The sequence below is a fragment of the Gymnoscopelus braueri genome (assembly GCF_963280865.1).
Source record: "Gymnoscopelus braueri genome assembly, chromosome: 15".
NCBI lineage: Eukaryota > Metazoa > Chordata > Actinopteri > Myctophiformes > Myctophidae > Gymnoscopelus > Gymnoscopelus braueri.
This window is the reverse complement of record NC_137620.1, coordinates 14,358,808-14,373,976: the sequence shown is the minus strand read 5'-3', so window position 1 is coordinate 14,373,976 and position 15,169 is coordinate 14,358,808. Positions and strand designations below refer to the sequence as shown.

The window sequence follows — 15,169 nt, the reverse complement described above, 5'->3', positions numbered from 1 at the left end:
GTGAGCTTGTAGTTCTGCTATTTTCAAACATTTTTGTACTTTTACTTTTGGTACTTTAAGTACATTTTGATACCAATACCTTTGTACTTCTACTTAAGTAAATTTTTAATTGCGGACTTTTACTTGTAACAGAGTACTTCTACATTGCAGTATTGATACCTTTACTTAAGTAAAACATTTGAGTACTTTTCCACCACTGACACACACACACACACACACACACACACACACACACACACACACACACACACACACACACACACACACACACACACACACACACACACACACACACACACACACACACACACACACACACACACACACACACACACACACACGCACACCCTTGTAGAGTTCCTCCTCTCCCTCTGTTCTCCACTGGCATACCATAGCAGCTGGTTGGCAACGTGTAGCAGCAGCACTGTGGCCTTTCCGTGTCGGGAACTTTCCTTCTAAAACAACTTGTTGTCGGCGACGGAGACTGGTTCACAATCTGTAATGTTTGCTGTTCTGTGCAATATTCTACTGTGTCGAACGCCCATGATGCCTCTGAACGCACCAAATGTTCCCATAGGCCATGCAAAGGCCATCTGTCTGTAACGTTTAGTAACTCTGCCCGCTTCCGCGCTAAGCAGAGCATGATGCTCGGAACACAATGGGCTGGGTTCTGGCAGCAGTTTCATAGCTGGGTCTTTTGCTATGCCGATATAACAACATGAGAGACATTTTGTTTTCCATGGGTTTTAATAGTAACCTTGAACTATTACAGTTTTGACTTATTATTTACTTATGTTTAGTCTTAGCTTATATTTAAATTGAGCATCGTGATCCATGTCTGTGGACTATGGATTGAGTGTTTCTCTGCGATTGTTATTGTCCACTGCAAGTTACAAGTAATTTGAATTGAGTTGAATATTAATATGCAACTTTATTAATTTACACTTTGTGAGCTTCTAGATCTGATTTTCCAAAAAAAATGAGTACTTTTACTTTGGTACTGTAAGTAGGCCTATATATTTTGATGCAAAGACGTTTGTACTTTTACTTAGGTAAAAATATGATTACAGGCCTTTTACCTGTAATAGAATATATTTATATTGCTACTTTTACTTACAGCAGTGGTTCCCAAACTGGGGCTCGGGACCCCCAGGGGGGTCCCCAAATCATTTTGAGGGGTCCCCAGATGATTAGCTTAATTTTCAACATTGTTTTCTCACTCAACAGTAAACAAACCAACATACAGTATAAGTGTATACAGAGTATCCGCACATTTCTCTAAAGTTACAATTTATATACCAAACAGGCCAAATTGACAAATAGTAGGCTATGTAAGAAAGAGGCAAATATTGTGAAAATAGCCGATCCACAAGCTCACAACGCCTCACAGTGCAAGGCGTAGTATTTGCAATATTTATCAGTGGAACCGAGTCAAACTAAATGTAATGCCTACAATTCCAAGTGCTTGTCAGGGTGGGGGGTCCCCAGTTCAAACATGATTATTTTGGGGGGTCCCCACTCCAGTTCAAATGTGATTATTTTGGGGGGTCCCCAGTTCAAATATGATTATTTTGGGGGCTCTGAAAACGTTTGGGAACCCTTGACATACAATATGTAAAAAATCCTACTTCTTCCACCCCGGCCCGTCCTACCTGTCCCCAACAGCCCTGCTCACCTATCTCGCAGTTCCCCCCCAGGTATCCGGTGCCGATGCAGTCGCAGATGTAGCGGTTCCACCCCTCCTTGCAGAGGCCCCCGTTGCCACAGGGGGCGCCGGCGCAGCGCTTCTGCAGCTCGCGCGTGCAGAAGCTGCTGACGCCCGGCGAGCTCTGGATCTCCGCCAGCCGGCGCACGTCGCGGCTCTTGCCGTCGATGAAGAGGTCGCGCACGCAGCCCACGTAGCCGTAGTTGAGCAGCGCCGTCCACACCTCGGGCGGCAGGATGAGCTCCGCCTTGGCCTCGGGGAGGCCACCCAGGTACATCTCGCTGTCCAGGTCCAGGATCTCGCTGCCCTCCGGCGAGTTGAAGGGCAGGCTGCGGCTGTTGACCGATATGGAGCCTGGCGGGTTTGGACGTGGTTGGACGGAGATTTGAGGGAAGATGAGGAGGGAGAGAGAAGAGAGGGTTAGAGTTTGTCGCCTGAATGTGACTGAGCAAAACAGTGTGAGCGGGTACGAGCATAAACATAGAGAGAGAGAGAGAGAGAGAGAGAGAGAGAGAGAGAGAGAGAGAGAGAGAGAGAGAGAGAGAGAGAGAGAGAGAGAGAGAGAGAGATGAACGACAGCAGGGTGAGAGAAAGAGCGGCAAGGTAGACAGTCTAATGTGTCTGTAATAGGCTAAATGGAGGAGAAGGGAACCCGAATGCAGCAGGGAGTGGGGCACACAAAAGGCCTCTCTCTTCTTCGTCTGTGATTAACGACTCCATCTTAATTTTCTATTAAAAGCCAATTACAGCCGGGGCAGCGGCGAGATCAGACACGCTCACACATGCACGTGCACACACACACGCGTCCTCCCTGTAGGACGCCGTTATGAGAAGATATGACTTTCCGAGGTGCCTCGCCACCCACTGCTTTCTCATTCAAGCAGGCAGACAAACTATGAGACCTGAGTGCTCACCCTTCTGCACACACACGCACGCGCACACACACACACACACACACACACACACGCGCGCGCGCGCACACGCACACGCACACGGAGACAGGCAAAACTGACAGAACACTTGCTATACAGTGTGAAATGAGCTGAAATGGCCATCATGCCTTACAGAGGCAGGACGAAGAGGCAATTAACCACAGTGTGCTGTCTAACTCCTGTGTAAACCATGGCTCAAAGTGCATAAACTAACAAAGCTCCTACAGGCTAATAAAGAAAAAGACACAGGGGTCGAATATATAGCGGCATGGCTTCCCAGTGCACTTTAAAAAAGGCTTTGAGACAGTTTGATAAATAAATTATCAGTTAATTGGCTGATAACTGGCTTGAATCCCACCTACACACTGTATGCCATCTTAAAATGTCAACTGAAAACGTGTATTAACACATTGGGTGCCAGAGGTTTATTAAAATATTATACGTTGAGTGCCTGCATTTCTTCCATCCACTTGCGTTATACGTTTCGTGCTGTAGAAGCCCCGACGCGGAAGTGCATGTAAACAAAGCGTGCGTGCGAGACGGCGGAGGGTCCCGACTAACGCCTGGAACAATAATATTTCTAACGCGATCCTCCATTGCAGAGTGATCGCCGATCGAAAACGGCTCGTTTCCACCACGTTAAAAAGAAGCTTTTAGTCAAGGAGATAACATTGAAAACGCAGACCGGAAGGATTTTTGACATGGAGCCAGATCCAGCCTCTTCTTCTCAGAAACTCCTTGGGTGATGTCAAAGTTTCGTTTTAGCGCCCCACGTGGCCCACATGTATAAAAATAGAATTGGGTCAAAAACGGTCCGGACCGTTTTCGGCACTTCTCGTTTGGATCCTCAAAAACGGTCCGGACCGTTTTTGGCATTCAATGTGTTAATTTAGTCTTACTGTAGTGGGTGGGAGAATTACTTTCATTTATCATTCTACATTGGCCTACAATGATTATGCATGAACTACAGTATCTTGAATAATGCCTACAAATCACAAATTAACTAACGTTGACAACGAGCTGAGCTGTGAGTGGTGTAACAGCATCAGCTGAGCTGTGTTGTTTGCTCTATGCAAGCATGTGGCAGCGTGAGATGAACCGTGATTGGTGTACTTTTGTTGGGACAGAGATATACAAATATACGGACTATATCACAGTCAGCAGTGGTGGAAAGTAAGTACTGTACTTGCGTACAATTTTGAGGTATTTGTACTTTACTTGAGTATTTCCAACTTGCAATACTTTTACTTCTACTCCACTACATCTCGGATCCAAATATTGTACTTTTACTCCACTACAATTACTTGAAAACTTTAGTTACTAGTTACTTTGCAGATTTTGATTATTATTACAAAACACACATGAACCACTTCAGCCCTAAATACATTTCGGCCATTTGAAAATAGCCGATCTACAAGCTCACAATGCGTTGCGATGCGACACATTGTGACCTTGCAGATCTGCTATTTTCAAAAGATTTGTAGACATTTGAAAACTTTTTCTGCATGATGAGTACTTTCTACTTTTGGTACTTTAAGTACAACACTTTTGTACTTTTACTCAAGTACATTTTCTACATTGCAGTATTTATACTTTTACTTGAGTGAAAAAGTTGAGTACTTTTTCCACCACTGACAGTCTGCGAAGAATAGACTGTCCTTAGAGACTAGGTCGTCCGGTACTCCCTTACCTTTCCTCCCCTCCCTCTGGAAGTCCACGTGGCACCACTCGCCGTCGTTCACCTTCTTGTTGCTGGTCTTCAGCTTGGTCTTGCCGGAGCCCATGTCTATGAGCAGGTACAGGTAGCCGTCGAGCAGCTCCATGGCGAAGTAGTCGGTCTTCAGCTCCCGGCCGGGCTTCTGCTCCTTGGGGCCCCCCTGGGGCCGGCCGTGGCTGAACAGCAGCAGGCCGCTGGGCTCCGTGGTGCGGAAGTCGAAGGAGATGGAGCCCGTCTTCTTGGTGTTCCACTTGGGCAGGGAGATGTAGGACTCGGGCGTCTCGAAGGTGACGGGGTCCAGGGCCGCCACGTCCTCGCAGCGGAACACCAGGTCGCCGTTGAGCGTGATCTTGGGGTCGCGGTCGATGGCCAGCCGCGACAGCTCGAGCTTGAAGTCGTTGTTCTTGTACACCACCTGGAAACGCACACCAGAGAGACAGAGGACAAAAATGTTGAGTTGACAAAATGTGGTTGGGAAAAAAACATTGCCTTGTATAAAGTTAACCCATTAAGGTTCCCATTCTACAAAATGTTTTCTAAACCCTAACAGTTTCCTGAACAACGTATGTTACAATATCAGTGGTTCTCAAACTTTTTCACGTCAAGGACCATCGTAAATTATGTATTTGGCTGCCGATCCCCATCTCAAAATATTTTTGTTCCAGGGACCATGAAGTAAAGATTTCAGTAAAAAATGTTCGCTTAAGAACAAAGAACAAAGATTTGCACACATTTTCAAGATTTTTCAAAAATATTAGATCTACAAGCTCGTAGCGCGGCACTCGGTGCCGCGCTACGAGCTTGTAGATCTGCTATTTTTGAATAGCCCAAAGTATAAGTTTAAGTGGTTACACAGATACGCATCTACATACATTATTACATTCTTTACATACATACATACATCCTGGTTTAAATGGGTTAAAGTAGAAGACTGCAAGATGTGGACACAGCAATGTATGTGTTTGAGTGAGCTGCACGCATAATATTACGCATATGTGAGTTCACTCATTTGTGTAATGGAAATAATGTGGGTGGACAAATTATGAAAAAAATTATGCGGGTGTTGATGAAAATAGATGCAACATTGTTGTTTTAAATTCATCGTGGGCTAGAGCGCAATTATAGTATCTGTGTTTGCACTGTACATGTGGAAATGATGTGTGTGTGTGTGTGTGTGTGTGTGTGTGTGTGTGTGTGTGTGTGTGTGTGTGTGTGTGTGTGTGTGTGTGTGTGTGTGTGTGTGTGTGTGTGTGTGTGTGTGTGTGTTGGAAATGTGTGGGTGGGCAGCATACATAAAAACTTTAAAGGGGTTCAAATGCAGTTAATGCGGAAAACGCATTCGTTTTGATTAAACGGCGTGGGCTAGGAGTGTGCCAGCGTGTGCATGTTACGTGTGTGCATGTGAGCAAATTGACACCGACTTCCTGGGAACGAGTGGATGTAAAACAACACAGGTAAAAAGAATGCGGAAAACTCTGCGGAGCACTAAAAAAAAAACACTGCCATGTATTTGTACGTGTTTGCAAAACAACCATGATTCACAGATCTCAGTAAACACACACACACAATAAATGAAATAACTCAAAAGAGGCTTCTGGGGAGCTATCAGGAACCCGGGACAAAGCAAACATCGGCCCCCGGCCCTGATGCAAATGTCCCCCGATGGGGGTTTTCAACAAACTGCAAACTCCATTGTCTCAGCTCGGAGCGCGTGCCTGTGCCTCAGTGTGTGTGCATTCATAATGGATTAGGTGGTAAAAGCCAGAGTGGTGGAGTAAATTACTCTTGTCTCTCATACAGGAGTTGTGCGCTCAGGCTTTTGTTCTTTGACAACTCTATGGAGAGCAGTCTGAGGGGGCTGTCATTGTTGGAAAAAAGCTGTTCCCTAAAGTTGCATTGCTTTCCTGCAAGGAAGGCAGTGTGCACGCACTGTGTGTGTGTGTGTGTGTGTGTGTGTGTGTGTGTGTGTGTGTGTGTGTGTGTGTGTGTGTGTGTGTGTGTGTGTGTGTGTGTGTGTGTGTGTGTGTGTGTGTGTGTGCGTGTGTGTGCGTGTGCGTGTGAGTGTGTGTCTGCCTTCTGATTGCACTGCTCTTCGTACTGTCTCTATTTCTCTGGCAAAAGCAAAGCAAACGTGAGATACTTTGACAGACTCACAAACACGCACACTTTTTGATAGCCATTCGAAATATTGTGTTCCTATTTTCCTGTTTTCTAGCAGTGTCGTTTTCAACACAAGTAGGCTACATTTCAGAAAATAGTGTGAGAGCCCCGGATAAAATGGAACAATAGATACCTTCCTTCCTCTCCGCCAAGCAGATTTATTCAGATAACAACATGATATAACATTAGATAACACAAACATATTCATATTATAGGAACACCGCACGCATCCCGTTCTGTGGTGACCAAACGTATTTTCCTTCCGTGCGTGCGTGTACAGTATGTGTATCTATGTGTGTGACTGAGAGTGAGCAGGTGTAATACAGTATTGGTTTTGTTTTAGCATTGCTCGGTTCAGGTCAGTGAATGGCTTATCGCCTTGGTCTCTGAATCACTGTGTTTGCTTTTGAGAATCGATGATATATACAAACTCCCTCTAGCCATGTTTTATATTTCACCACAAAGCGTCTAGTTCAGTCTCCCTCCGCACACACACACACACACACACACACACACACACACACACACACACACACACACACACACACACACACACACACACACACACACACACACACACACACACACACACACACACACACACACACACACACACACACTGCAGGTGTGAGCTCCCCTGGCATATCCAGCATTGGCTATGCTGCAGTGTGCTCATCTCATAGTGTCATCATTAGCAGAGATTAGCTCTGGTAATTGGCCATGCTAACGCTACAACTGGAAACTAATAAGGCGCTGGCTCAACTTGCAACATGTGTGAGAAACGCAGTGAGAGGCAAGCTAATGAGATGTAGTTAAGAAGAGTATTCATTTGTCTATTCATCTCAGATGTATTTAACTCAAGGACATTCTAATTACCTTAAAGGACCACTTTCACCCATTTTCAACCTATCTTCATATAATTGGTCCTCATTATAATAGGTACAATGTTTGTACCTGCGGAAAGTTCAGACACCTGCCTACCAGTGACATCATCGGTAGACCGTCATTTCTTACATTTTCATTATTAATTAATGCGAGAACAATGTCTTCCATTATCGCATGCTAACTTTGAAGGAAGAGAAAGCCTGCCGTTTATATTAGCTTGGATTCCCCATCGATGATGTCACTGGTAGGCGGGTTTCTGAACTGTCCTCCTCTGATACACAGATTCTTTTTTTGTTTTACCATATTATAATGAGCATTAATGACACATTTTATGAAGATAGGTTGAAAATGGGTGAAGGGGTCCTTTAAGATGGCGTGTGTGAGTGTCGCAAAACGCTGCGCGAAAAGGTATTTTTTGGGGGGAAAAGTATCGCGCCAAATGTTGCGCGAAACGCGCCGGCTCCGCGCAACAGCAACCCCCCCCCCCCCGACAAAACAGTCCCGGGGGGCTTAAGCTTAAGCCGGCCCTGAATGTAAAGTATACATAAAACATATATATTCTGATGCCAATACTCTTTTACTTTAACTCAAGTACATATTGAATACCAGATTTTTACTTGCAACAGAGTAGTAAATAATGCGAGTACTTTTTTTCCGCCACTGCCTGGATGACAGTGAATCAATGAAGGTGGACAGAAGAGGAGAGAGGAGGAGGTGTATAGAGACAGACAAGGGCTCAGAGGTATAGGACACAGGCAGAGTACAGGACAGAAGGAGGCTCATGGGAGGCGAGGGGAGAAGGTCGAGGCCCTCTCGCCTCAATCTCAGCAACTTGCGTGAAACTAAAGTGTAATGTATGCTCCGCCACGCAAAAGTGTCACACGCCAAAAGTGGCAGACAGATATGACACGCTGTGAACTTGTAAGTCGCCTATTTTCATTACACGACGCCGTCGTGCGACGAAGAACGTACTGTATCAGGCTTATGAAGCCAGAAGGTGAGACTCAGGTGTGACTAGACGTAGCGGCCCGAACTCTTGTGTGTGTGTGTGTGTGTGTGTGTGTGTGTGTGTGTGTGTGTGTGTGTGTGTGTGTGTGTGTGTGTGTGTGTGTGTGTGTGTATACATACATACATACATACATATGTACGTACCGTACGCACACGCACACACACACACACACACACACACACACACACACACACACACACACACACACACACACATATACTTACATGTACATAATGTATAAATTGTGTGGAAAATATAAACTCGATTTGATTATGAAAATGTATAACTAACTGCAAGTTAAACTGCACCTTTTCTTTATTTGGTCATAAAGGGAATGCATTGAGTGAGAGAGAGAGAGAGAGAGAGAGAGAGAGAGAGAGAGAGAGAGAGAGAGAGAGAGAGAGAGAGAGAGAGAGAGAGAGAGAGAGGGAGGGGGGCTACAGGGATGACTCCGCCTTTGGATCAACTTGAAGTCATTCTCTGAATCAGAATGTCTTTGGGCCTGACATTTGTATTGGTTTATGCAGGGTGGTGGCGGTCTGTTGTGATGTTCCCGCTATCGCAGGGCCAGAGCTCTCCTCAGGGGTGACTCCATTGATTTGTTTTGTCATTGAGAAACTCTGCAAAGGCTGGACCCCCGCCCTGCAGCACAAATAATCACTTTTCTCTGGTGAACTCTTGGACGTGTGTGTGTGTGTGTGCGGGGGTGGGTATGCAATATGCATGATTAACGTGGATGTATGCGTCTTTGTATGTAATTAGAACAACGGGGAATATCGAACAGTTTGAAACTAACTGTATACCTTTACGACAGTGCTTTAAATATTTTATATTATTGACATTGATTCATGTCAGTGCTCGGTTGTTGTGTGCGATATACTCCTGCAGCATCGCCAGAAAGTGTATTGATCGGGGATGCTTTGACAAAAAAAAAAGGGAAAAAAGAAAGATCAGGACAGAAAGCATGGGCTGCAATAAAGACTGTAATGTTATTATTCACTGACCCAGTAAATGAGCAATGGCCCCTGATGAACCACAAACGCATGCACGCATGCATCGAAATTCAGTGACACGCCGTCTATGAACGTCTATAATGAGCGTGGAACGGGTGGCTGAGTCCAGAGGACGATTACCACCACCATGCCAGGAAGAGACCCTTGTTGGGGTCACTGACAACCAAGAGATAGAGCTACAGTATGAAAGTGGTGGAGAGAGAGACAGAGAGGGAGAGCGAGAGAAAGAGAGACAGAGGAAGATAGACTTAGAAACAGACAGTGAGAGAGTTAGAGACAGAGACACACACACAGAGAGAGAGAGAGAGAGAGAGAGAGAGCGAGAGCGAGAGCGAGAGCGAGAGCGAGAGCGAGAGCGAGAGCGAGAGAGAGAGAGTTCAGCCAGTGCACGGAATCAGTCGAAGAATCAATTTTTAATTTGGCCGTCAGGATGGCGAAAGCTGGTTGGCGCGGCAACACTGCCGTGGATGTTAATTACACAAAAGTGCCGGGAGAAACAGGAGAGACAGACACATGGGGAGAGAGAGAGAGAGAGAGAGAGAGAGAGAGAGAGAGAGAGAGAGAGAGAGAGAGAGAGAGAGGGGATGGGGGGGGGTTACATAGTGAGAAGGCATGATTTCACACCTCACAGCCTGGAAAACTCTCTCTCTCACACACACACACACACACACACACAAAGAGAGAGAGAGAGAGAGATAGCGAGAGAGAGAGAGAGACAGTGGGACACACACATCACAGCTAGTGTATGATCATCGCGTGTGGTCGACTTTGAACACAAACACACACACACACACGTTCATACAGTATGTGTACACGCACCGGCATGAAACACACACATCACACAGTGACATGCAAGTACTTCTAACTAAATCTAGCGTAACTCGAGCCCCTACCCCTAGACCTAATCTCTAAATGTCTACTCCCCATAAAACAACCATTAGCCTTCACAATGTCAAATTCTACTATACTTATGGGGACATTTGGCCCTCACAAATATTGTACACACACACACACACACACACACAAACACACACACTTTGGTGCCGTGTCCGCCCTGCTCTCTGTGGGAATCTTCGGTGCCCAGAGGCCTTGGCGTATCAAAGGTGTTTACCACGGTGGCGGCATGAAAGCCTATAGCGCCGCGCCCCCCCGACACCGCGGGTAATCCGGGGCCACGCCACTGAACTAGCGCACGGATGAAAACACACCAGCCCACCCCTGCCGGCGCTCGCCTTCGTTCTCGTTGCATCTGTGCGTATATGATTCCCACATCTGTCTGTGATTCTTTCACTTGTTTGTTCTCGCCATGGGGTTCTCTCCATGCCCTCTCCCTGGGTGGCTATCTTTCCTTCTCCAGTTGTCCGACCTCAGATCAAATGTATGTTAGAGACCGACCCTATATGGAAGATCACGAGCCAAGACTGACCTGAGCACAACAAGGATTGTGTCCGAATCCAAGCTATACGCCTCCATGATACTTAACATTCACCATGTCACCTTACCTTAAATCCAACATTACATTCCTGTCTGTTTGACTAGTGCTATGCCATTTTAACTCTCTCAGTGGCAAAAACGAGTTATCCCGAGTTTTTTCTGAATGCCCTCAGTGCCAAGAACGAGTTATCCCGAGTTAATAATTATTATTGTTTATTTATTTATCTATTTATTTTTTAAAGAATTTTCAGAACCCAAGATATCGTGATCCGAAGATTTGCTGCTCCATTCACTTCTTGTTTAACTCATTATTATTTTGTTTTACTTTAAAAAAAATTGCTGGCAGAGTATGAACATATTTTTTTATTTCATTGGCACTGAGAGAGTTAATATAATATATTTATCATATATAATAATATACTGTATATCTCTTAACCAATTCAATCCGGGAACGCATATTGTGTCATTTTAGATTTTTTTTTAGCTATAACCATTATTTTATACTTTGGGCTATTTTTTTTTAACAATAGTGAACATTTGAGCAAATCTTTGAATATATATGTTTTTTAAAGCGAATATTTTTTAACTCAAGTCTTTGCTTCTAGAGATTCTACATGTCTTCTAAATTCAAACAACTTATGTTGCTATAATATCAGTAGTTCTCAAACTTTTTTCATGTCGAGGACCACCCAAAATGATATGTATTTGTCCGTGGACCACCCCCATCTCAAAATATTTTGTTCCAGGGACCCCGAGAAGCAAAGATTCGAGTTAAAAATGTAAACATTTTCACGACTTTTGTTCAAAAATAGCAATCTCGTTTGAATAGCCAAAGAAATCTAAAATGACACAGATGCGTTCCCGGATTGAATGGGTTAAAATGTATCGACCTTTTATAGACAAACATCCAGAAACAAACACCAATGCTCCGTTCCCCCTCCTCCGTCTGACAGCTCTGCTGCCCGGCCACTTCGATGTCGATTTGTCTATAGTCAAAATGTACACACTCGCTCACAATTTCCAAACGCTTCCGTCATACAGTCTGTGCCTCGGAAGCGCTAAAACGGTTCAAGGCAGTAAAGCGCCTCCCCCCTACTTCAATTTCGTCTTTGCAGTTGTGTACATTTATCCTACTGTGAATGAAATTAGTCAAAGCATAATTATCTACGTTGCTGCTGAGCAGACATTGAAATGTCTAAATATTATTTTCGTGAACGGAAAAGACGAACACTGCACTACTTCCTTTGTACCGCTTTCAGGGGGCGTAATTATAGCATTCAAAGAGTGTGGAATTATTTTCGTGAACGGAAATGACAAACGCTGACTACGTCCTTTGTACCGCTTTCAGGGGGCGTAATTATAGCATTCAAAGATTGTGGAATACCTGTAGTTGTCTGGCTTGAGCGACTACTCGGTCGCCAATCTGGGAACCCATTTGGTTAAAGGAGTTGTTCACCCAAAGAATAACTTATTCTCTATCAATTGCACACCCCATGAAGCCTTGAATTCATGGATTTTATTTTATTTTTTGTCGCATTCTTTAGCCAATAATTTGATGACCGGGAGTATTTCCGGTAGGAGACACAAAGAGTCTACTTCGTGTCTCCTACCGCATAAATTAGCATCTTTCCGCCAGTAAACTAATTATTGGCTTAGGAATGCGAAAACTACTCCTTAACTACTCCTTTTTTTGTGTGGTAACAGGAAATCACTTTGGCTCCTCCGCTTTCTTAGTCCACTTCCTCCCGGGTGCTTCTGTGTTTATTCCTACTAACAACAGCATTACATGTTTAGGGCAGTGGTGCTGACAGTTTCTGCTAACAGCTGAATCTATCTTGAGTGAATGACTGCCTGGTCACTGACAGCAGGGCACAGCGAGAACATCGACTCAGACGAGCAGCTCTGCATTTGCGTACAGTCGAAATTGGATAGCTAATAAAAAAGCGCTCGACATCACAAGCATTTCTGACATTTTTCATATTAGTGCTTTGAAAAGCACTCCATTCTGCCGGGAAAAGGCGCTCTGATCAGCACCTCTTAAAAGCAGCCGGTATGCAGAGATACACGGTTTCTGCCCGACAACGACTATATCTGTCCATCATTTCAACCCGCTAACTCTTTCACCTTCTTTGCCAGAAAGTGCATATCACACCTTTTTTTTCATTGTCTGGGTTTGTTCAAGCCTCCCCTCATTCCTGGCTCATTTACGCCTTGCATTTTGTCTTAATTGGTCTATCCTGCTAAGCTAATTCGTGGGAGATCACTCATCCGGGCGTGACAGTCTCTTCACCACAACGCTATCCGCCATCTGCCATGTTTGCTCACAACTCCTCTTCACTTCATGTTACCTCTATTTTCACCGTTCACGCCTCTTTGTCTGTCTCTCTCTCTCTTTGGCGCTATAAATACCTGGTGTTTTTTCTTTTCGTTTCTGCCTGTCTATTGTTCTCCACATATCTGTCTTTCTTTCTCAGTCTGATTTAATTGTTCACTTTTCCACCATTACTGCACGCACTTTATTTGCCAGATGGATAGATAGACAGACAGACAGACAGACAGACAGATAGAGATCAGTGGTTCTCAACCAGTGGTCCAGGGACCACCAGTGGCCCTTGAGGGGGTTCCAGGTGGTCCCCAGCTAAATGATGGAGAGTTGGTAACCAAATAGATAATTTTACTCTTGAGAGTGTAAAATGAAACCAAATGGACCCTTACGGGTCCATTTGGTTTCATTGTACGCTCTCAAGAGTTAAATTATTGTTAAACATCTGCATTACTTAATTAAAGAATTGTTATTTTGATCAACGGTTGCCTGTTATCTCTCCTTATGGTACCAACGTCAATACAGCATGGAATTATGGACAAAATCGTATCCAACGATAACAAAATATTCTAAGTCTTGGGTCTGATAATCGTCTAAATCTCATCAAACGGTGGTCCATGGCTCAAAATGCCGAATAAATAATGGACCTTGATATGAAAAAGGGTTGAAAACCACTGATATAGATAGATAAAGCAGATAGACTTATCTTTATCAACTGATTTGCATTTTAGCTAGTCTTATTAAAATGTTCATCTCACACTATTGAGTACAAGGATATCTCATTGCCTGTGATGTTACTACCAGCTGTATTGTGTGCACATGTGACAATAAAAAAAGCCTTGAACCCCGCGCGTCCATTTACGTGTCTGTCTGTGGGCATGCCCAGCCAACACTGGCAGTAAATCCTGTCTGGCCTTGATGAGAGAAAGGATAGTTAAACGCCTTGGGGACGTTTAAGGCCCACCGGGGGACTCTAGCGATAGCAATCCAAATAATGAAAATGTAATTCTACGGGCATAATTAAGTTAGAGATGTGGTGATTACTGTGCGATCCATTAAAAGTGATGAGAAAAGTAATTACTTATTCAATCAGCCCCGGCTTTATGAGGGGAAACGGCATGGGCGCCACGTCGCGTCGCATTGGTCTAAGTCATTACGTTTACAAGGGCATCATATTTTTTGGCGAAGATTGGTGCTCTTGACAGCCTGTTAAATTGATACGTACTAGACCCTGGGGGGGGATTAAATGCAGTTCCTCACTAAAAGGTAAATGAAACAAGTGATTTCTACAAACTTTTTAAAGGGCCGGGGGCCATATTTGAAAATATAACTTGAGGTCCGACCGCATCTCCTGTCATACTATACCTTTGGACCATAACAAAGTCACATACAAATGTTTTTATATCAATTGTCGTTTGTTGGGCAGTGTAGCCAAATGTAAGCTGTCTGTGTGCTGTGAACAAAGCCAAAACAATTCAGCCTTTCTTCCAGCCTTTTTCACATGTACTGTATGCACTCATTGCACTGCATTGCTATTATATTTACAGCCAAATACATGTTCTTATTTTAAAATGGCAATGCAGCCAAACATAACCAGGTGTTAAAAGGTCTCTACAAAAATAAAATAAAAATAGCTTTCACATAACTGAGAATGAAACAACACAAGGAACAAGCAGTTTTGAACAATCAGAAACATCAATGTATGATATATGCCATGATTTTGTGAATGTAGCCCTACTGCACCTATAAGATTTGTGTCCCTGTATGTATTATCCTTTATGTGGATATAAATAAATGGTTAAAATGTGTGTTAACATTCCCAAGTTCACTCCCAAGGAGAGAGGCAGGAAAGAAATGAAAGCGTCGGGAGAGCTCACAACACGTACGACCCCCCTCCCACTCTCACACGCATTGCCATATGTCTGCACTGCACAGAGGGATGGTGACACACAAGTGATGGTGTGCGTGCGTGCGTGCGTGCGTGTGTGTGT

The 15,169-nt window shown here is 44.3% G+C and overlaps 1 protein-coding gene across 5 annotated transcripts in view; it reads right to left on the bottom strand.

Annotated features, from left to right (window-relative positions):
• The window catches only part of nrxn2b (neurexin 2b), an 890,203-nt gene that overhangs the window by 488,491 nt on the left and 386,543 nt on the right, over positions 1 to 15,169 (bottom strand). For all 5 annotated transcript variants that reach the window (XM_080450580.1, XM_080450581.1, XM_080450582.1 and 2 more), the window contains 2 exons: positions 4,328 to 4,769; positions 1,676 to 2,059 (listed from right to left, as the gene is read on the bottom strand). In XM_080450580.1, the coding sequence (XP_080306706.1) occupies positions 1,676 to 2,059; positions 4,328 to 4,769 (826 nt within the window). The remainder of the gene's footprint in view (positions 1 to 1,675; positions 2,060 to 4,327; positions 4,770 to 15,169) is intronic.